At 38.2% G+C, this 23,779-nt stretch overlaps 1 protein-coding gene across 5 annotated transcripts; it reads right to left on the bottom strand.

Moving 5' to 3' along the window:
• Positions 1-158: 158 nt before the first annotated feature.
• Positions 159-22,963, bottom strand: LOC116708288 (uncharacterized). Of its 5 annotated transcripts, XM_032546167.1 has the most exons (18): positions 22,803-22,963; positions 22,595-22,683; positions 17,122-17,153; positions 12,999-13,031; positions 12,835-12,909; positions 11,370-11,402; positions 11,250-11,273; positions 10,157-10,216; positions 10,026-10,072; positions 9,212-9,264; positions 8,907-9,133; positions 8,566-8,819; positions 5,564-5,689; positions 3,851-3,986; positions 3,307-3,354; positions 3,140-3,214; positions 2,083-2,370; positions 159-1,337 (listed from the first exon to the last, which is right to left on the bottom strand). In XM_032546167.1, exons 1-18 carry the CDS (start codon positions 22,851-22,853, stop codon positions 1,309-1,311), a joined length of 1,680 nt encoding a protein of 559 aa, XP_032402058.1. In that variant the 5' UTR covers positions 22,854-22,963; the 3' UTR covers positions 159-1,308. The 5 variants fall into 5 exon arrangements, with proteins under 5 accessions (XP_032402058.1, XP_032402057.1, XP_032402059.1 ...); XM_032546166.1 differs by having other exon boundaries at positions 159-2,370; XM_032546168.1 differs by having other exon boundaries at positions 159-2,370; positions 22,595-22,688; positions 22,803-22,932.
• Positions 22,964-23,779: the final 816 nt, after the last annotated feature.

Raw genomic sequence — 23,779 nt, 5'->3', positions numbered from 1 at the left:
AATAAAAAGGTCAAATCACACCTTTCACATGAGAATCAACTACAAAACAAGAAAACTGTACCAAATGAATCTTCATTTGGTACATTGTCCCAATTTTATTTTATTTTTTTAGAAACAGGGCTATAATCACACAAAATAAATTAAAACATAACTCCATCTCAAGTTTTATTCATTTTAAGAGTCAACTTTTATTTTTATAAAATTGTTGGAGGGATTCAGACCTGACGAAAATAAGGACAAATAAAAACATCCGCTGTAACTTCTGTAAAGCTGCTTTTCTGAATGCTAATCAATATCTGGACGTCATAAGAAATGATTCAGTTGTAAAAAATATGGCTGCGTCAGTTACGCTGTAAAAGTGTTGACAAAACAATGTTTCAAGTAATTTAACTTAATGTATCTCCCAGAGTTTGGTCCAGTCAAGTTTGTTTTACTGACCTTAGTGGTTCTAAATATGTGCAACAAATTTCCAAAGCAGTTTCAGAAAAACATTTCCCAGATTTATACTCAAATCCAGCCTTAAATCAAGAACAAGTAGAAGAAGTTTTTGTTTTTTTTTACAGTATCCATTTGAAATACACAAATTAGTTTAAGCTTTACAAACAATATACATTATTCTCGACTGAAGACAAAAGGAAATAACTCCTGAGCCACATTAAAACATGACAGTTTGGACATGTTGCATTTCTGTATAGTTTCTCACAAACATAGCAAATATAAAATAAGACACTAATAGACATACAGTCTAAACAGATGTAGAAAAATAAACCACAATTCGGGAAAAAAAAAAAGATCTTGGTTTAAAAAAAATGATATGTACAGGACAGGAAGAAAATGAGTATAAAAGCTTCTAATACACAAATTCAGTCTGTAAATCTTTAAACAGAAGCACAGATCTGTTCTAATGCCTGGTTGTTTTCACTAAGTATTTCACAAGGTTTCACCTTAAACTGAAACATTATATGTTACAAAATAAACTGTTCATGATTTTTGCAGTTCCAGGACTGTAGCACCTACGTTGTCGTTTGCTATGGGCAACATAAATAGCTACCAAACCTCTCAACGACCTCTGCGTCATTCATAAACATAGTTACTCAAAGACGTCATCATTAGTCTGTACTTTTCACAGAAAACAAAGGCGCACATCTGAATTTATTCACATGGAGATTTTAAAATGTTACTGGAAACAAAAAGGAAAAAGTTGAAGTTTGGTCCACAGGTCGACGCTGCTTCATTGCACACCTGAGCTCCTCGTTGCGTTCATTTGATGAAGCAACAGATATTTCAGTTTTTGAACACATTTCTTCTTTACTTATCAGCTCGGTTGTCCATCATACCTAAAAACAGAAAAAAAAAAAAACATATAAATTTGATTCAGTTCAGCCTTGAAAAAGTATTCATTTTTTTCCATAAAGCAGTAAATGTAATGAGAGACACGCAAAACCAATAAGAAAACTGACTGAAAGTCCTGCTTGTGACAACTGCGCCGCCCCACACAAACATTTCATTAATGGTTTTTTTTCTATGCCTCATCTTCCATTAATACATGTTTGACTGATCTTGCGGGGTTTACCTGTTTTGTGCCACATGACGTGATGCTTCAGTTTCCTTGTCATTGATAGAAAGTACAACCTTCTTTCTCTTAATGTAAGTAGGTCGTAGTTTTATTAAAACACCCCAGAGCTTGGTAATCAAATATTCGTCGTTAGCTAGCACCTTTCAGCAGACAACATTGTGGCAGAGGAGCCTCTTCAGCTCCAAACCAAGAAAATCAAAACTTTAAATAATCATCTTCATACTTTATTTAATTTTGCTTGAATCAGAGTCAGGTTTGTCGCTCAACCCAACTGTAGCTACAAAAAAAAAAGAAAAAAATATCTATCTGGCCTCTGGCACAGGCTTGGTGAAGTTGGCTAAAATGTAATAATGGTCAGGAAAGTTAGTAAAAAAGCATTCAAATCACAAAAACCTTAAGAAAGCTCAAGGAACTACTGATCAAGAACTATTTTAGCTGTGCACAAAAAAGACTTTATGTTAGGAAGGGGGAAGAAAGACAAGAATGTGTGTATTCTTTGGTCATACCTTTCAGTACCTTACGAACCTCGATCGACAAGGAGTCCAAATCATTCAAACTGTACAACAGGTGGTGTGCTGTAGCTTTTCCTGATTGCCTTTTTTTCCACTCCAACAGCATTTTCAGCTTTTGCATGCTCACACAGTTTTCCGCAACCTGGAGGTCATCCACATATTTACTCTCTATGCCCAGAAAGATGGCCACCTCCTTCCACTCTTTTCCAAGTTGACGGGCGATCTTCAGGAGCTGCTTCTCTGACAAGTCCTGACCCTGAGTCTTCCCTGCTTTCACTCCATCTGAGAAAAAAAAAAAAAAAAAACGCAATAAAAAAAAGCTATTTATTTTAACCTCAGATGTTTTGGATATGCTCGTTTTACACAATGTAATCCCATGTTTAGCAGGTTTTCAGGATTTTTTTTTTTCACCTTCACAAAATTACTAAAATGAAGAATATCTTATCCCCGACAGTACCAGGTGGAACTGTTGTTCATTTTACCATAAAGAAACCTAAAAAGTTTAGGTAAAAGTCTTCAGCTTATCCTGCAAGTTGCAGTGAGAGTTCTGTTCATCTCCTAGACAAAGCAATTAAAGAAGCTATTGGCGCGACCAGCAATACCTACTCTGTTTTTCATCCCATGGATTTTACAATTATCTCACAGCTCATTATTTAGATGTGTTGTTCTTCTAGATGAAGCCACTAAAGGAGCTGCTATTGACTACTTACTTTTTCTTTTATGTAAAAAGTTTTCCTAAACCAGTGTCTCTATTCACTTCAGTTCTCTAAAGTCCCAGCATGTTCATTATAAGGGATCAAATCAAAATTAAAACTCTCAATGCAACCAACTCTCCACTGTTGTGGGACAGTAAGCTATGTTTCTTTAGAAATCTTAAATAGTCGGCTTGTCAACATTAATTTCTAGCACTGGAACATATGCAACTGATAACAATATTTCAATATGATTAGACTGAGCTGATCACATACTTCTGTATATAATCTGTTTTGAATCGGAGCCACATTAATTAAACTGAATTTAATGTAATCCAAATAAACGGATGATGATTCACCTGACTCGTCCTGCCACTTTGGTCTTTTACAGGCCGTTTCTTCTTCCGAGTGGCTGCTGCTTCCCTGTCTGCCAGCTGCAAGAAACAGATTGATTCGAGTCAAACTGCAGAGGCCAAAAGCACGAAGGAATATCTGTCTCCCACCGAAGACCGAATAAGGAGCGTACAGATTGTCCTTTTCCTTGGCTTTTTTTCTGAGTTGTCCACACAGTCGCCTGAAGAAAAAAAAACGGACATCAATCACACGACACAGAATATAATCAAGGTAAAACATCCACTATAAATCTCAGCAGACGGCCGAAACCGGCTTTCAACAAAACGACACGGGGAGCTATCGGACTCCCATGTGATTAAATATTGACGAATACAATTAATTCCACCTAAATCCTAAAAGATCGCTGTGATATGGTCAAAATGTGTTCATTATGCTCCACCTACCGATACACTGAATGGAGTAACCGAATTCTGATTTTAATAACTCTACTAAACATATCAATTTACACTGTTACACAACCAATGTTATCAAAAATATCCTATAAATTGGGAAGCATTTCTATTATAAAGTTTAAAAAAAACAACATGGATATTAAATGTGATCCAGATTTTGAGGCACAATTTAACGCTACTATTTGAAATGGAAGAATAAGGATTTTTTTTTCAAGCCAGTGTAGCATCATAAACATGTTAGCAGGAGAATAAACACGCTGGCACCTTCTCTGATGGTGGCAGACCAGACAGTCTCGTCCGTGTTAATCTCTATTAGAGACAGTTTGAAAGGAGGCCGCTCCTCAAAGAAAGCTTCAAAGTAGCCTTTCATCTTGGTCACAGCGAGCGTGAACTTCAGCTCCTTTAATGAGACACAAACATGGTTTAGTAGCCGTGAGACACAAAACCTAAAAGTTTTGTAAGGTAATGACTATTTTCTCCACGTCAACCAAGAGGTGCAAGGCAGCCAAATGAAAGGCCTTCAGAAAGTCTGCGGAAATGTTGATCAAAACAAAATACCAAACATATGCAATTAAAAATGGAAAATGGAAATCTTTCGCAACAAATCTGGACAAACATAAAACCAGCACAACTTGTATGTAGAGATAGTTTTAGGGTATATGAAAGTATTAGTTAAGCTGATTAAAATCTATTTTTATCCGAAGTTCTATCAAACGTCTCTCTTCGAAGTTTAAAGTCAAGGATTTTCCACAGAATTTGGACTTATTTCATTTGACTTAACTGTTTTTTGGAACCTTTCGAACAGAGAAAAGTATCCAAGTTTGGGATTCAGATGCTAAACCTTTGAATCCAAAGATTTAACTTTGGTCCGCCAGCTTCCCATAAGCCCTACCTGAAAAACAAAATGGCGTACTTTGGCCTGGGTCTTTGGTCACCTCTCAATAAACTGAAGTGTGTCTCTGGAGCTGCCATTCAGCCTGTGCGTACCGTGAACTCCTGCATCTTCAGCAGCTGTCTATGCTTTGTGTCACTGAATCACCACCTCACACTCATCATGGCTCACAGTAGCTACAGGTTCATAACAACCTCCAGAAGTGGTAGTCACTCGTCACAGATCAATTTAAAAGCAGAGTAGGCTCATTCACATTAAAAATGGAACTATTAAAATGAACTGACAAACATCTAAAAAAGTTTTTAATAATAAATACCATATTAACTCTAAAACATAATCTGTAGAGTAAAACATTACGTTAATTTTGTCTACAGTCTTGATAAAATCTCTTATGCACCACATGAATCATTTTCAATAAACTTTTTTTAGCAACCACAACAATCAGCGCCTTGTTCTACTCTTTGGTTCGCAGAGATCTTATGAAATGTATTAAACGTTCCTCTTTCTCCGACTTCAATCGCTCAGCATTTGGAAGCGTAGAAAACACGGATTGAAGGGCTTCGTTCACTTCCTCCACTGCTGTTGCTAAAACTACGACTCTAAAACATCACAGAAAATAAACGGCAACCAGTCACAACTTCTCCTGCTGTTCACTGATTGGCTCGATTGAAATTCTACCGGACAAATCGAGTTCAATGGCAGAAAGCCCAGATGGAGCACTGAAGAGATGAGAATCGAGCAGAATTGTATAGGAAGGCAATGGCCATTCTATATGTTTCTCAAATACTGTTAAAATGAGGCTGGGTAAAACTGTTTATGTTTTTTAAAGAGGTACAAAATGATCCCACTGATTGGGAGAATCTTATAAAGACATAAATAAGTAAAAAAAAAAAAAAAACAGATCACAAGTGATCTGTTTATAATTGTTTAAAATCTAATAGTTTTAAACAATTTTCAATGTTTCAGGCTTGAGAATGCTCAAAGAGTTTCCCCAAGATGTTTGACATAATTTTTACTGCATAGACCATGATCCAGTCTAAATTATGCTTTATGAACATGACTTATCCACACGCAAAGAGACACACCTCAGGTTTGATCTCCCCCTCCGGCTCGCTCACGAGGCGATACGTCCCCTCGTCCAATTTACACGTGGGAGGCTTATCGATCTTCATGTATCGATTCTTGTAGCCCCGGACTTGTTTGCCTATATCCTGAAATGGCAGCAGCACAGAGAGAAAACAAGATGAAGAAGAGGCTTGGTTTCTCAGCAACAACAACAGGTGGGATAAAAATAACCCCGACGACGGTGGTTTGCAGGAAGAGGTCACTCCAAGTTCAGCCTGGTGAACAAAAGAATCACGAAAGCTGAGAAACCGCAGGGAAAAACTGACTGCAAACATATTTAAAGAACTGGCATCTCTCATCTGGTTTTATTATTCATCAGCTGGATCCTCCCAGGCCCACACGTTCATGTTCATGCAGCCACATTCACACTTCCCGAATGACATCACAGCTGCTCTGCTTCCCGTAATGCAGCCGTCCAAAGGCGTGTGTGTGGCGCTCTCTGGCTTTTTTAAAAATGTATTCTGACTTTTTTACCTCCTCACAAAAAAAGCTCAACATTACCATCAGGCAGGGAGTAATGCTAGTGACCACTGTGTTACGCAAGTTTGGAAATGTGAAGCATGATGAAATCAAAGCAATCACGGCCGCAAACAGGAACAGAAGTGAAAGTCACCTCTAGCTCTACGCCTGTTCTTAGGGTTTCCACACGCGGTTTCAAAGGTGAGGCATTTTGCTGGAGTTTTAGCCTCGGACAGTTGAGCTGATCAAAAGTGTGAGATGAGTTGAATATTTCTCCCTGTAGAGACGGTATATTTCTTTTTGTTTTGTTTTGTTTTGGCTGTTTTTCCCTCTCCTGTTTTGGTTGTGCTTGCACACAAAGGGGGGAAAAAAAATCCTGAATCTAAACACCCATTTAGTCACTCAGGAATATTTTTAAAAAGTTGTAAATTAATAGAAATCACTGGACACAGGAACTGTGTAAACCTGCCTTCACCCCCCTCAAGACTTTAACACATTTTGTCCAATTACAACCACAAACCTCGATGCTAATTGTACCAACATCTGTCAAACAAGGTGATGCACAACTATTAAGTTGAAGGGAAATATATTAAGTTAAGTAAAAGGCTAGAAAAATACAGAGAAATTTATATAATTTGTCAGAGATTTTTACTAAACTTAAATAACACACAGGTGGACTCCATTTACTAATTGGGTGACTTTTAAATGGAATAAGTAGCAGATTTAGGGGCATCAAAGTAAAAGGGGTTGCATAAAAAGGCATGGCACACCTTTTAGATTTTTATTTGTGGAAGATGTTGGAAACCCAACAGTTTCTAACAGTCAATTTTATGACAAAACTGCCCCAAAAATACCGTAATTATTTCACATTTTCCATTCACAAGGGCTTTTCAAGGGACTTTACGTAATTAAGTTTAAACAGTAATTGCACATGTACAGTATCTAATTATGTAACGGAAACATTTTCTTAGCATCACCACTGAAATTTTGTGGATAGTTGTTAGATAAGAAAGGTTTTTTTTTTTTCTAAAAAAGGTTTTTAAGCGGGCAGTTTGGTGACAGTCAGGTACTGAAATCACGAATAAAACAGGATCCTGAAACTACAGAATGTTTTTTTAAAAATCTGACCTAATTTTCAAACTACTTTTGTTTCACAGCTGCAAGATGCTGCCAATAACAGCACAGCTACAGTTTCTGTGCATATTCCCATTACGTGTATGAATTTCATTCATCGTCTTACCAGTAATCCTTTACTTGAACTGGGATTTTCCTAAGGTGAAATTTACATACAAATAGCAACAGGTGTGAGTTTTTCATCAAATGAAAAACCCACCTAAAATCTCTCAATTATTTCATGGAGAAAACTTGTACTGTCTCAACGATTACGCTATTTAGTCACAATGATAAAGAGCAGACTTGAAGGAGGTAATTTTCAAATAAATTATTAAAAGAGATGTGCGATTTGGCAAAAATGAAAGGTGTCCATTTGTATGTGTTTAAACTCATTTAACACATTTAAGCTTTTGTGCATACTGCCGTTGTACTGGTGCATAGCACAATAACAAACAAGAAAAAAAAAAAACTACCTGCTCAATTTTTATCTTCACCTGAAATTAACAGATAGTTGAATTTGGACTCAATTATGTGTTTAACAAGAGAATAATCCTAAACTTGTATCAAAGCTGGTTTTAGGTCATGGCTCAGTGTTAGAGCCGCGGCTACAGTCATCAGTGCAGCTGTTCCTGGTCTGAAACCCAGGCCGCTTGGCAATCTGCTGCAAACTTTTAGAAAAAGAGAGATTTTAAAACAGAGGGAAAAAAGGCTGAAATTAAGACTCTTGACCTCAACATTTCTGAATATTTGTGGACTTAAGATTTATTACCGGGAACACTTTAGAAAACCTGATATGAAAATTCATTAAGAGTGTTTATTGTACCACCATCTCACTGTGGTGAAGGAATAACTTAAATGTATCATTAAAATGCCAGAAATGAGCCATTCATTCTTATCAGTAGGCCTGTCACAATAAATTGTCCCAGTAATTATTGCGATAAGCGATAAAATTGTCGTTTTGAGGTCATTTTGAAGTACCGGTAATATATTGAAAATGTCATCATAATGCAAATTCACTCTCTCAAAAACCAATAAACATTAATTTTGTAACGAAGGTATTTTAAACATCCGAAATAAAACACAACCAAAAACAATAAATAAAACGGAAGTAGAAACCATGTTAAACAGAAGCTATAAATAAAATGGATGATGACGTCTGGAGTAAAATTGCAATTGCAAAATTGCCTTTCAAATAATATTAGTCATTAGATAATTAATCATTAATTATCAAACTCATTTTGATTTATCATGTGATTAAATGCTTACTGATAAGGAGTGGATATAAACTCCTCTCTGGAACAGCAGAGCTGCTGTCAGCCAAAACTCCCCCAGAATGCCTCTGGTTCCTCACTAGAGACGACTGACTGACATTAAGTTGCGCGGTGCTTACTTTAATGTCGGAGGAGCTGTTTGTCGCTAGGTAGACGTGGAAGCTGTAGTTGTTGGTGTCGCTGCCGAGCTGTTTGTAGACCAGAACCACCCCGTGGTGCTCCACGGACCCTGACTTCTGAATGATGGGACCGACCGGCGAGAGGGATGTCACGTTCCACTTCACGTGGCTTCCTGAGTGGTCTGCGGTCGGCTCAATGAGGGGACGGTTGTCTTTAACGTGCAGGACGCTGAAGGTCAGGTCCTCCTCTGGATCTTTGGGAACACACCAGTTTGATTTCAGCTCTTTTAAACCGTGCGCCTTGTTAAAAAGACGTTACAAGAAGGCGCCGATGTTCTTACGGGCTAAGCAGATGGAGTGGGGGAACTGGATAGAGGTGAGGACGGACGCGTCCTTGTTGACGGTGTCGACGTTGAAGATCGGTCCGGCGAACTTCCAGGAGTTCGGCAGGAAGGAGCCAAACTTGGACCAAGATAGGATAGAATACCGCACCAGAACCGGCTCGCTTGCTTGGAAGACCAGACCGGTGACCGAGCACTCGTACGTTCCTTCTCCTTCCAGCGCCAACCTACAAACATTCACAGAATGAGTGGCGGCGCGTTTCACTGCGTCGAAATCTGCTGCAGAGACGCCGCGTCTCACTCACTGGAAACGTCCCTTAGACATCCTCTGAGGAGTAACAAGCTCCGTGCCGTGAGTCTGTCAGAAACGCACACAACTCATCATCATAACAGTACAACAGCAATACAAATAAGATGAATAAAATAGGAAATTAGGCTTATAAAAAAGTCATCTGCAAAATACAGATTGCTGATTAGATGTATTTTCAGATTTCTTCTCAATTAGCTTTTTTCGTCATTTTTAAATTAAATTTATTATGGTCTGAAACATTTAGATGTTTCAGACCATAATAAATTTAATTTAAAAAAATATAACCAGAGAAAATACGAAAATAGTGTTATTTTAAAAAGCGATGCAGAGCCACCCAGCCCTGTGAGGAAAAGTAAATTTCCTCTTGTTAAATTATGAATTAACTGTTTTAACTACACTGAAACCGAGGCTTGACCCGTGGAATCAGGAAATCACTTAATCCAGCATTTGAGGAAAAAAAATGTAAAAAATCATACAGTGACTGTCAGATGTAATGACAATGTTTCTGGGGTCGTTCTGCTTCTTCAAGGCGACACAGGGCGACTTAATTTATGGACCGTAAATTTTCTCTACCACAAAACCTGTCCTGCCATCAGGCAATGGGTCTCAGTTAAATGAAACTATGCTGCAGACCAGGTTAATTTAGATAGCTTTTGTTCCCCTTAATACATAAAATTTGGAAACTATATTTTATATGACTTTGGCAAAAATGCTGAAACTGAAGAAACCTCTAACCTGGTGCAGAGTCACAGCACGGCACCAGCAAAACAAAACAATATATATAAAACACATCTGGTTTCTGAGCTCACCTGATGGACGGATTTGCATTTTTCACAGCATAACTTAAGTCGTTCATCTGTCAGGAGGATACATAAACAAAAGCATTGAAACAAAGTCGGTGGCGCAACATCGATGCTACATCATCATACGATTCGCTCACCTCTCCCATTTACAGCAGCAGCGTGAGGCTCAGCTCCTGCTCCTTCAGACCCAGAATTCCCTGTTTTCCATAGGATACATGTCACTTTATGGCCGAGATTAAAATCTACATCCCCCAGGATCAATGTATGTTCCTTTACAAACATTTACAACCAAGCTGGTTCATTTTTGAACTCGATCAAAGAATCTGCGAGTAAAAATCCCCCTGCAACATCTAGTCTGTGCTGTCTGCCAATTCATCAATACAGCGTCTTTCCTCTTTCGCTACAGCAAAGCTCAAGTAAAGAACTGTCTACATAATTTAATTAGTGCTCATTCGAGAAACACAGCCACTTTTGATGGGTAATAAAACATAAAATCTGGTTGGTCTAAAATCAAAGATCAATCAGAGTTACACAAAGGCCAAATGGCACCGTTCCCTCCCAGTGGAGGCACAAGCTTTCAAAAAAGAAAGAATCTTTATCTCAGTTGTGCACTGAAATAAATAAGGCACCGTAAGAAAAATTGCTGCCGCTTTTTGATGAAGCTACATTTTGCATCTGGTTTGCAGTTTCTGTTTCAGTGCTACGCTAAAGGGCTAATTTATATATTTATTTAAGAAATATTTAATGCATTTAATCATCGGCAGTTCTAAAGTCTAAAAACACTGAAACGGATCAAAGCGGAGCTGGGTAATCCTGCAGCATGGGATTCTTTAAAGCACAGTTTAAGATTTATTCAACCTTTATTTTACCAGAAAAAATACAACAAGTACATCTTTATTTATGTCTGCGTGAATGACCTTAGGCATGTCTCCAGCTTACGTTAAAGACAAAGTGATATTAAACTCATCTTATAGTAGTACTCAAGACATTTTCCCACTTCTCCATTATATATATAAAGAAATAAGTCTACTGATTCCATTTAGTTATTTCAACAAGTATTATTATAAAGTGACGCCGCTGAGCATTGAATGAAACTCATCTAGCAACTTGTGGAAAACTGAAAATGTAAAACTGCCTGTAAAGTAGCAACAGCTCAGACAGTTTGGCCATTAGCATCTAAACAACCGAGGAGCAGCTTGAGCAAACGATCAGGTTTATTACATATCTTACCGTTTTTATGTTCCTCTTTGTCGTCTGCAGAGAAAATGTACGAAAAACGCAGATAAATGCAAAATTGTTCACAATAATTCCAGGCACAACATAAATCTTGTATTGTTTACATTGTCTTACCTTCTCCCTTTTCATCGTCTTCAGCGCCCCCTTCTGATGAAAGTTGGAATGCAATAAAAAAAAAAGGTCACACAGGATAAAAAAAGATACTAAGAAATGCAATTCTAGTTTATATGATTATTTTAAAAATATAGCAGTTTAATTCACGAACCAGATCAAATCAGAGTTTTTAGTAAAGATGTAATTTCTACATAGAAAATAATTTACTAGTTGGGGTAGTAGAGTAATAGAAAACCACCAGATCTGATGATGATTCTGTGCATGATTAATTCAAATATTAGTGCGGGGCTCAATCAGTGACGACATTTACTATATTTTGAACAAACAGGTGGCTCTTATCTATGCAAAATATGAGCAAAATGTGTCGTTGCAGACATTTTTCAGAAGACTAGATCAGAAAAGTGGATCGGATAAACCTTAAAGTAGCACAGGAAAAAAAAAACAGTATATTCAAATGATCCCAAAAGCTTTAAGAAAGAAACCAAAACCAGAAAGATTAGGAACAAGGTTAACGTTACGGAGTGGTCGGCCCAGTCCACCCTTAATCTAATAAAATATGTTTTGCATTATGAAACAGGCCATTATATATTACATTACAGTTCAAACCGTAGGAAGTTACTGGAAAGATTTAGTCAAAAGGGACTGAATTTACAAGTAAAGTAGTTATCCAATTTGTTATAGTTGGTCTCAAAGTCCTCTTCATCAAAGCTCCACAATCATCATCATCAGGATAATTACTGTCCCTTTAAGAAGTTGTACGCGTTTCAAAAATGCCAGTTCTGCAGACATAAGAGCGAAGGTCTTCGCAAGCACTTAAATAAGGAGGCTTCATACATTCAATGGCCACTCAAAAGGGTCAAAGGTTATATAGACAGTTTGTATGTAAAAAAAGATGTAAGAAATATTTGATTTGTATTTTTAAATGCTTCAAAGCAACACGTCGTCTTGTGGTTTCCAGTTCAATTTTCACACCAAAGTTCATCTTCAGAGTAGCCGTCTGTGTTCTCCTTTCATTTGGGTTTTGAGGTCAGTGTGAGAAGTTTATGGATTGTTTTTAAAAAACCAAAAAGCAGTCGAGGGGAGAGTCTGTCTAGCTTTCTAAAAGGTCAAAAAAAACAAAAACAACTCAGCTTCTCAGCATCTCTGAAATATAGATTTGGAGTTTTTTTGCATTTGTTCCTGGAAGGATGACTAATTTGGAGGAAGTTAAAACTCGTTGGTTTCAGGGCTGTTATTTTAGTTTTACCACTTTTTCTTTTTTTTATTTTAAAACTAACAACGTACAACGCCTTGACACTTACTGACACTCTTGCATCATGCATTTGTCTATTTTCTTATGCCTAACGAAGCACGTGTCTTTTCCTACCATTTCTTCTCAAACTTTGTATTATCATTGTGCCTCCTAATTTGACAGAGTATTACTTTAGAGACAGACGATCTAAGTGAACGATGAAAAGCATCTCACCAGAAGTTTCCTGCTCGTCATCATTTTCTTCATCTTCCTCATCTGAGCTCTCCTCAGTGGACGCCCCTGAAGCCTCTGTTACAGACAGGTCAAACAAAAGATAAAAAAAAAAGGTTTACCACAGTCAAAGGTTTAAAACTTCAAACTAAAAGCCGACTGCTCACCTGAACTGCTGCTGTCGCCCTCCGACAGGTTATCTGCAAACAACAAATCGGTTAAAACTGCTTTATCCTTATTTAACTAGTGCCAAACCTTTATATTTTAATAAAATATTAATCTTGAGCGATCATGACATGTCTATAACCTTGCAATTACATTCAACTTGGAAAGAAAAGCAACATTTTAAAAAGGTTTGATTGTTTTCTTTTTACATTCACACTTTTTGTGTTATAACCTACGGGGCTCTCTAGGGATTATGGGGGAATCTATTTCCTTTTTTCTTTTAAATTCCCTCGCAAAAACATTTGCATCATCTCGCAAAAATGTACTCGGCTGCTCATTTTCTGAAAGTCTTTCTGCTACAATGTAAGGTTTCTGTCAGGGTTTTACATATATGTTGATATCTTGTTTGTGATATATTTGAAGTTTAAAATCTTTTTCTTTGGGATAAAAATGCACCGCAAACTTATGTGCAAAATAGGTTTCAAAAACGGGTCAAAAGTGGGCTTTCCTTCCCTACTCTGAAACGGAAACAGAAACTATTTGTGAGAAGGAAGGAAATGAAGAAAAGAAAAATTCTAACTATTTGGACTGTTTCTGAGTTACATGCACAGAGTAATAAAGCCATCTGACAGATTTGGTTGTGTCTTTTTGATGACCAACATAGACAACCAACCATAGACTACAATAACAGATCAATTTTCAACCAGTTTCTACACCGAAGAGTTTAAAATGTATAAAGACGTTTTCACTGAGGCCTTTTACAGTTGTACATACGTATACAATTTTAAATTGGCGTTCGTACTAAACGGAGCAGGATGTGTGAATTAATCCCTCTTCTACTTTCTCACAAACCGAAGTCTGTTCAAAGCTGCAAACACCTCAGCCGCTCAAATGTTTCAGGACCCTTGTTGCTGCGAAACAGTTTTCTGACAAAACTACACTAAGAAGACATTTTTCTTAAAAAAAATGTTTTTTTAAGAAACATTTTTAAAAGCCGCAACAGGTGCAGCCCCAGAGTGACTTCGTCAAAGAGCCTTCGTAAGAGTTTTATTTTCGCCCTCTTAAAAAAAAAAACCAAAAAAGAAAAAACCCTATGCATGGCTAAATGACATCATCACCTTTTATATATGCAGCGTTAACCACAAATGAACTGTGTGGAGAGGCATGTCAAAGTGCCGAGAATTAACATGCTGGCACATATTTATTGATGGGTCCGGAGGACTCTCTGCTCCAGCAGTTAGTGCCATCTGGATGAGTGCCTCGCTGTCTAACGGATGGAGCACCATCCTCTTCTTCAGCCCATAGAGTTTTATCTTTGAATTAACAAGCAGATGCTGCCATCAGTGCGCCACCTTCATCAATCTCCCTCCCTCACTTTGCTCAACCTCCCTGCTTCACCTCTCCCACACCCTCTTTCCTTCCTCCCGTCCTCGTATGCCTCGTAGGTCCCGGGTTCCGCATGAAACCATCCCTCTTTGTAACCCGACCGTCTCTTTCTTCTCCATTAAAACAAACAAGCCGAGTGGTTGCCGTACGTGCACTTAAGAATGCATGCCTGCATGTACAACTGTGCAGTTTGACAAAGCTGCAAATGTGTGGACGTGGCCTGCCATCTGCTGGTCAAAGCATCATAGTACACATCACAAAAAGAAAAAAGAAGAAACTCGTCTGTGTGACTGCAGTGCCCCTTGAACCTTTTCAAAACTACAAATGTCACTGTGTTTTATTTGTATTTTGTCTAATAGAACAGAAATGAGCACATAATTGTGAAGTTGGAGGGGAATTACGACGACTGAAAAACGCATCACGGTATAGATGTTTTATATCATTTGATTTTGACAATCATTTAGTTGTTTGCTTCAAATATTGTCAAACTGGTGACGTAACATTTCCTCCTCCATCTACAGTTTCTACTTATTTTCTTCTTCCACTCCATGGTGCGTTTTATTTTCAAGCAGTTATGAGGCACAACGGCAGAACATGAAACTGCTGCTGCCCAAGTCATTCAACAGGTTGTTGCTAGGTAACCAAAGAGTGAGTTAGTTGATGCTACCAGCTTTGCTTAGCTCGCCATGAAAGGATGATCAACTGAAGCCATTCCTCTGCCTACATACCCCAGAATGCTGTGCGTTTCCGAATCGGAGCGACATTGACATTGATCATGCGTCTATCATAAAATATATTGTTATTGATTTATTGCCCAACCTAAAATAATCCTGATAAGTGCGGTTGTGCACTCGTAGACTGAAATGTCGGGTGATTTTAAATTGCTCCAGATCAGTCAGACGGCATAAAAATGTATTCAAACATTCATTCGCAGGTGTTGAGACGGAGTCTAAATTGGATTTGACAGAGTCGGTGAGATATGATTATGCTTTGATATGAAATTCATTCATTATCATCCTGCTGGGAAAAAAACCTCAACTAAAGTTTCAAGTCTTTGCAGCCTATAATTAACTTTCTTCCAGTAGCTCCATCCATCTTCCCATCATATCACATTATACGTTCAGCTCTTTTGTTGCAAAAAAAAAAGAAAGAAAAATAAAAAAAGTCAAATAAAAAATTTTACATTTCCCTTTTACCCAGAGATTTTGAGTTAGAGGGACAAAATGTTAAGAATCAATGATTCAAGTCATTTTGTTCTTTCATTTGAACTTTGTCTTGAGTTGAATGAAAACTGAAAAAGAATGTAATGATAATATGAAAATTCTCATCAGTCAACGTGCTATTTTACACTTTAACAACACAAAATTGCAAAGTTGTGCTGTACTTTTATTATATGTTGAAATTGCTAAGCCTTTGTCCATGTTTGTGAAATGTGTGTAAAGATGACAGAGTCTGGAAGTTCAGTGATGAGAACAAACAGGTTGCCTGTAAACCTGCGAGGCGGGATTTGGAGAGGCCACACAGTCGGTAAACAACTTTCTAGAGCTGGGTGCTGATATGAATAATCAGATATGAAAGGCCTTTGTCATAAACCGCCAAGACAATGGTCAGACTTATTTCAGGGAGATAGGGAAGCACAATTAACAGAAAGAAAACTAATGGTTTATGAAGTTTTATAGTCAGATCATTGATCAGAAGTCGTAAAGCTAAAGGACAGAGATACAAAAACACAAACGCAGTGTTTTTGAAAGTCTTTCTCAGAGCGACCATGATCTCAGGCAGGGAAGGAGACTTACATTTAAAAACCAAACGTTAACAAAGATGTTTGCTGTAGGGAAGATAGTTTATCTCCCAGCTGCAGATGCATAAAGTATTTGCATGAACGCAGGCATTTGTATAGATGAACCCGCATGCAAACTGGTTACAGCACTGGAAGAATGTGTAGATTTTTTTTGACTTCTTGAGAAAGATGCTGATATTGATGTGAAAATTAAAAAAGGTAGACTTTAAAAAAATAAAAATAAAACATTTGAAGCTAAACGTGACCACCAGTTGGTATTTGGTGCCTGATGTGTTACAGGTCTGTTATTCTGCAACCTCAGATGAGGATCAAGTCAAGTTCCAGCAGTGAAAAGTGTGCCATGTGTTCATGGAAACATAGAAGCATACAAATGTGCCATGTTTCCATGAACAGAGATCTGAGGGATGATTAATAATCTAACGGCTTTAAACTTTCTCCACAACTTCATCCCTGGCCTGTATGCTGGGTTCCTGGTTCCTTATGATGGTGGGTTTTTTTCACCAAAGTTATCTTACAAATCTCTAAGGTTTTTATTTATAGGAAGTATAAGAAAATTAAACTACACAAAGTGTTTTACGAGCTAAAATGTTCCGGGGTGTAAACGAGAATCTTTTAAAAGATGGCTTCAGGTTTCCATTTCTGAAATATAACTGGACTAACAAATACAGTATGTAACAATTTAATGGTTAATGATTCAATCACGATCATTTGAAGTAATTTTCTTCTTGGTTTAGTTTGTGCTAGCATACGTGACGCCACTGAAAACAAACGTGCTGACATGACTTTGCAAACATACTGCAGCCCTTTCAGGCAAATGATATGAAAAGCACCGAGAAGAGAGACCGCATAAAAGATGTAGCGTCGCATGAGCCTCCCGGCAAAGTGAAAGTAAACAGAGAAGCTCACAGCAATAAAATAAAGAGACCGAAAGTGAGTACCTTTGTTCACCAGGGCAGGGACCTCCCCGTCTCTGTAAGACAGAAAAGATAAACGCAAAATTATTTCAAACAGATCAAACTGACGAACATTATGACGATGCTGGACTTAGTTTATCTTAGTCTCAAATTCTGCCAGTGAACATTAGTGAGAATTGTGAGACGTGTAAGAAAAACAGGAACCTAGTAATCACGCTGTGGAAAGCGTTAAATAAAATCCTTTGGAGACCTTAGAAATGTCAAGTCCTTAATTTTCCCAGCAAGCTTCATGTCTAACATTAGTGGATGAAAATTTAAACTTTTATCAAAAGCAATACCAAGAAAGAGTTCAGATAAGAAAACAAAATGTCATCTTGTGTGTGAATGAAACCATCACATTTTCTTAATGAGCAAATTATTCTGCTTATTAAAGCATAACTGGGGTGAATAATCATTTTTGCCGAGTGTTTAATTGCCCACATTAATTTAAGTGCTGAGGTCAATTTTTATGGATTGTAAATGGAGCAAAATCTGCTGTTGTAGTGAACGCCTGGGCTAACCATTTTCAGCAACGCCATGTTTAATAAACATGGTGGGTCTAATGAACTTTGAGTTAGAGGGTTTATGACGACTTAAAGACACTTAGTGATAGATTAACATTGGTTATTAAATGCCTTCACAGTTTTGTACCTGTCCGGTTTTGGTCATTTCTTACTTGACTTTTTCTAGGTTTGAAAACCTAGAAAAAGGGACGGATCTGTATGAGATCCATCCCTTCCTAAGGTGCAGCAATTCATACCTGTGGGAGAAATGTTTTGTACCTGCTTTCACCACCTCTGGTTTAGGATAATCTACTCATAAACTACTCGTAACTGAGGAAATGTGACTATTTAACAAAATCTAATAGCAGGCAGTTACTCCAGGTTGTTTCAATTTGTCATATTTCATAGGTATAAACATGGATCACAAATAAAATAAATAGAAATTGGTTTGATTATAAAGGTTTTACAAAACAATATGCTACGAAAATAAGCTTTTTGTAAGATTTGAGCTTTTTTTTTTTTAGGATCTTTTATCTCCGCAATTGTTCAAAACGCAAAAATAAATGGCTTTGTAATGCTTCAAGTAGACACAAAACCAATGAAATGGAAGTAAAAAGGGAACAAATGGAAATGCATTGGTAAGAAATCGGGGTACAACTTGACCGTGGGCCATTGAAGACAACAGAACTACATCGTCTGCATAAAATGGAGCAAATAGAAAAGAAAAGAATGAATCTCTGGGCAGCACAGCGCCGTTACGACGACACTTTGCCTTTATGTTGCGCCTCCAGGTAACAGCAGTGCTACTAAAACACAAAACCTCCAGGCCCTGAAGGAACACAGGCCACATTTTTATGCTACACGACTTGGAGGACAAAATAGAACGACTCACAGACAGTCACTGTAATTTTCCCCTCTATATCTATCAGATTGTATGTGTATGAGGCCTAAACTTGTGGAACAAAGTCAAAACAAATAAGTATTCTTACCTGATTTTGTTAGATTGGTATCATATTGGTTATGTTTTAAACAAGAGTAAAAAGAGTATGCTCTCTGCTCCTGATAGCTCATCTAAACATAAAGTGTCTGATTTATTTAATGGTTCAAACAGGTTTTATTTTTTTATTATTATTATTTTTAAGAAGAGCAGCTCGACAGCCTGCTGTTACAATGTGAGCTTCAACAAGAGGCAACATGTCTGATGTCTATTAGGAGGACGAGGCAGAGTGCAAAATACCCACAGGGAGGCGTGGTGAAACACTTCATCTGTCTTGTTTCCTGTTTCTCTCCGTCGGCCGTAAAAACGTTAAAACTCCCCCAAACACGAGCCAAATGGTGAATTAGGAAATAGGAATATGTCATCTGGCAGCTGTTTATCCTGATAAGGAGCGGCGGCTTCCTTTTTCTTTACAACAAACGTCCAGGGAAAACTGTGTTTTCATTCCCTCTTTTTTTCTTTCTCTCAAGGTCGTTTCCCAAATAGAAACACCACAACTGCTGCACGGCGCTCATTAGCTGGTTGCCTTGGCAATGATCGCTTCCTCTGACATGTGGGTTTTGGGGTTGTTTAAATGTTTTCAGACAAGCAAACACCCTGTGTGCGTTTTTAGATTGCTCTGCTTTAATTCCTTTCAGAAACTCGCCCCACAGTATTCCACAGCGAACCCGACCCAGATTAGTTTCAGGTTGGCTTTGTTAGGGTTGTTGTTGTCGCTTGACGTCCTGGGTCAACGTCTAAGATAAGATAAACTGCGAGGATGCCGTATTCGATTGCAAACCAGCTGCCACTGGACCGTGGTGTCTTACTGACAACTCTTGAACTTTTCCACATTTTTTTTTTAATCATGCTACAGCCACAATCTATAATGCATTTAATTGGAATTTCGTGTCATGGCGCGACACAAAGTATTATGTGAAAGAAGAAGAAACAGATAGAGGGACGGGCAATAAACAATAACAATATGTATCACAATAGAATATTGATCATTTCGCTGAAGTCTGGTCCAGTATTCTGGGGGATGTAGGCAGAGGAAAGGCTTTAGCCGCTCAACCTCTCTAGGCCAGACAAACAAGGTTAGTGGCACCAACTCATTCACTCGTTGGTTACCTAGCAACAACCTGTTGAGTAACATGCACAGCAGCAGTTTCATGAGAAAATTGAGTAAATTGTGAGAAAAGTTCATGCCCCCACTTTGGCAGTATTTTAAAAATTCAAAACAAAAAAACTAATCAATAATTATCAATATACACTGATATGAAATACTCTTGTGATACTTTGTCAGTCATTTCGCCAACCCCTACATAGATATTTTAAATTTATTTTACAAATAAAATCTGAAATACATGGCGCGCATTTGTTTTCAGTCCCTATATCAATAAATTACTGCCCTTACAAACTTAAAGTTCTTTCAAAAATGACTCAAATTCAGCCTGATTGGATGGAGAACTCTAAACCAATTACCAAAACCTGCCACAAACAACACATTAATACTATTTGAGCTAAACCAGAGTTTCTCAATTCCGGTCCTCGGGCCCCCCCCCCTGCCCTGCATGTTTTAGGTGTTTCCCTTCTGCCACACACCTGGATTGAATATGTGGCTGATTAACAGGCTTCTGCAGCACTTGATGGTCATGCAGTCATTTGAATCAGCTGCTCTGGAATAGAGGCACATCTAAAACATGCAGAGCAGGGGGGTCTGAGGACTGGAATCGAGAAGCACCGAGCTAAACCATTCGATTGTAGCTCAAGCAGCACGTTTTCTTTTTGTTGCCTTCAACGTGTTTTCTGCCAGAATTATGCAGCATTCAATTTTATCCAACTTCAACCAGCTTCCCTGTTCGTGTTTTATCCCTATAGCGTGCCACCACAATGCTAACCATTTGTGATGGTATCAGTTCTGATATATGCCTATTTTTTTTTACTTCTCGTCATTCTCATCTGTGCTTACTCCACTATGTGACCTTCACTACACTATGCGAGCAACGTCATTTGTGTCAGGTGTGAATATCTGCTAACCAAGAAAATGTGTCCAACTGGCTGATTTTAGCATGTAAAATGCACATTCAAACACTTGGAATACATTTCACAACAATTTCTGCACTAAAAATGTCCTTTATAATATAAAAGTTGCAAGCACTGAAAATTATATGACAATACATTTGTCATATCATGTGCTGGTTTACCTCTAAAGTTGCAATAGACAACAAGGCGGTGCCTTCTGTGATTGATAATAATAAACATCCACCAATATTTTCCCAACAAACGTTGGGTTAGGGTTTATACTAAGCTTAAATCTGTGCTTCTAATTAATCATCAGCGTTAAACTGAAAATGTGTTGTTGTTGCTGCTGTTTATAGGTCTGTGAAGTTTTTTTGTTTCTTTTAATAACATTTCTCAAGAATCCCAGACGGTTTCAGAGCAAGACAAAAAAAAAAAAAAAAAGCAAAATGCAAAACATTGAAATGGATAAAACCAACATGTCAGATTAGACTAAATCCCGATGATTTGCAGGAAACGTTAAAGAAACATGTGAATTTGTAACGCAACATTCACTGACCTCATTTATTAGGCCGATGTTCAAAGTTTGGGTGGGGAAAAAAAATTGCATCCAACCTTTAATTAAAATAGATCATTTATGTGGTGGGAATTTTTATTACCGGCTAATGTCTTTTCACTTTATCAATCTGATGTCTTTATTTTTTAATGCTTATGAACTTGTGTGAATCGTCACACAATATTTTCCCAGAGCTCCGCAATGGAGCGCCTTTTTTTTTTTTTTTTTTGCTTTAATTTTCTCTCCTCGGATATAAACCTCATCTCTTCACTTCAACCTGTACAGCCGTGTCTGATTTTGTGAGCTCTCAAATCATAATATTAATAAACCTTAAGTGACTGTCAATCTGATATTTCTTTCCATAGCAGCTATGAATCTCAGCTGCCTAAGAAAGCAGCACAGACGGAAAAAGAACATGGCCTTGAGGAATCCCAAAAGAAAGGGCTGCAGTTTGATGCATCCGTCTTCCCATCTGATCCAGGAAAACATTTTTTTAAAAACTCAACAACGCCTTTAGCCTATTGATTCACATACTGTGATCAGCAGTGTTAAAAGTACAGGCGCGGGTCAACAAAACCCACAGCTGCTTCTACTGTAGATGAATCACATTTAGAAAAGTTGGACCAAAACCTTTTCATTGTTTTAAAATTTCTCCAGAAAATATATACATGCTGTTCAGTTAAAACTTGCAGCTACTTGATTTTAATATTACACCGCAGTGTTGAGCCGGTGTGATGCTCAGGGCTCATATGGGGACTTTTCCATGCAGTTGATGGCGCAAACAGAACCTGCGCAGTGTTGTATGTCACTGAGCAGAATGAGTCATGAGTATCAGCTCACCTGCTGCAATAACATAAAGTGGGTAACAATGATAGAGGAAGTGACTGATGACTTGGTTTTTTTGTTTGTTTTTTGTTTTTTTTACTATAACACATCTGGAGTGTCTAAAATATACAATAAATAACAACAATACCAAACTGTAAATATGAAGCTGGCGTGTTTTCCGGTGTTATTAAAGAGTCGCGAACTATGCTGATCATATAACTTTCTTTTTGGCACAACGTGAATGACACGGTTTTGTCGGTGACTCATCCAACTAGTGTAACAACACAACAGCGTGCTCCGCAGAGACGCCAACAAACGGACAGAACTTCCTTCCCCTTTATGTCTGAAACTACTTTCAGTTTTACATGTTTTTTTATTTTATTATTATTATTATTATTATTATTACAACAAGGAAGCGCAGCTTGCGTTTTCTGCTTGCTGGTCTGTTTTACACAAACTGATGAGCCGCGGCTCGACAACAAAACAAAAGATCCCCACTTCCTGTGCGCAAAGCGACAGAAGACCCTCCGCGTTTATCTGTTTTGCTTTGGTAATCGATGGCGGGGAGAAACTCACCCGTCTTCCAGGTAGCACGCCGCTCCACAGCTCGCCATCTCCGCCACCATCCCCTCGGCTGTAATGTAACCTCGATCAGGCAGCTGAGCCTAACCTGAAAAAAAAAAAAAAAAAAAAGGACCTGAGGGAAGGCAACGTTATCACCTCATCTACATTAAAGGCGCTTAAACTGACCGTGCCTTAAAACATAACAGCAGTTAATCCAAACCTGCACATGCGTTTCAGGGGCAGGCGATTTTCGATTTGCAGCCAAACACATCGGGGCATTGTCTCTTTTCACGCAAACAGCGCCCCGCGCTTCCAGCGGATAAAACCTAGATCATTTCTGCATGCGAATAGCGCCACTGCGTAAGTCTCGCCACAGCTTAAAGAGCTGCAGCGCTGCGCAGTTGAGGCGCAGCATTCGGAGGGGCAGTGACGTAGGCGGAGAGCATCATCCCGCCTGTTTTAAAGTCATATTTATGATTTACAGACTTGTTAAACAATGTCTGGGATAAACCAGGTTTGTAACTTATGAGCAAATGAGCAGGAATCAATTAAACCACCTTTGCTTTTAAGCTGGGAGCCTTCATGTGCAATCAGTGGGTGCGCACCATTTGTCAGCCGGTGAAGCAATCAAGCAAAAGATCATTTCAAACGGCGCAGCAGACGGATGGCCCCGCTGTGATCCACCAACAAGACCTTTTATGGTTCAAAAGCAACTCTAAACAAATGGGTTTGAATGAACTCGGTGTTCCAGCTGTTTTGCAGTTTTCTGAATGTTTATTCCAGATTTGTGGTGCATAAAAACCTAATGTTGCTTCTCCACGTTCGGTTCTGGTTCTGATGATGCCGAGCAGACCACCAGAACCAGAAGGAAGACCTGTAGAGGAAAGGAAAGTTGCATGATGAATTCCAGACTGTTAGCCAAGAGGTGTTGGGTGGTGAGTGGTGCAAAGGGCAATGAACAGCCAAATAAATGTAATGCAAAGTCAGTCTGTGAGTGGGAGCCATGTTTCTTCTGAAAATGTGTATTTTACACCACTCTCTTTAGACATATCTGACTTCAGCAAGAAAAATCAAAGGCTGTTTTTTCTTTTAGTTGCCTTAATTGTAGGCAATAAAATCATTCTTCTAAACTGGAAAACAAAAATAAACATTAGTGTAATATTTCTCTTACTTGCATAATGTGTATTTAGAGGAACG

Source organism: Xiphophorus hellerii, chromosome 18 (genome assembly GCF_003331165.1).
Source record: "Xiphophorus hellerii strain 12219 chromosome 18, Xiphophorus_hellerii-4.1, whole genome shotgun sequence".
Lineage (NCBI taxonomy): Eukaryota > Metazoa > Chordata > Actinopteri > Cyprinodontiformes > Poeciliidae > Xiphophorus > Xiphophorus hellerii.
This window is presented reverse-complemented; position numbering and strand designations above follow the sequence as displayed.

Coding starts and splice junctions, on each gene's coding strand:
- LOC116708288 (XM_032546166.1), bottom strand. CDS start 22,853: ATGTGTTTGGCTGCAAATCGAAAATCGCCTGCCCCTGAAACGCATGTG. Junction 5,690..8,565: donor ACAGCTCCTCCGACATTAAA/GTAAGCACCGCG, acceptor CTGCCATTTCAG/GATATAGGCAAACAAGTCCG. Junction 3,987..5,563: donor AGGGGGAGATCAAACCTGAG/GTGTGTCTCTTT, acceptor GTCTCATTAAAG/GAGCTGAAGTTCACGCTCGC.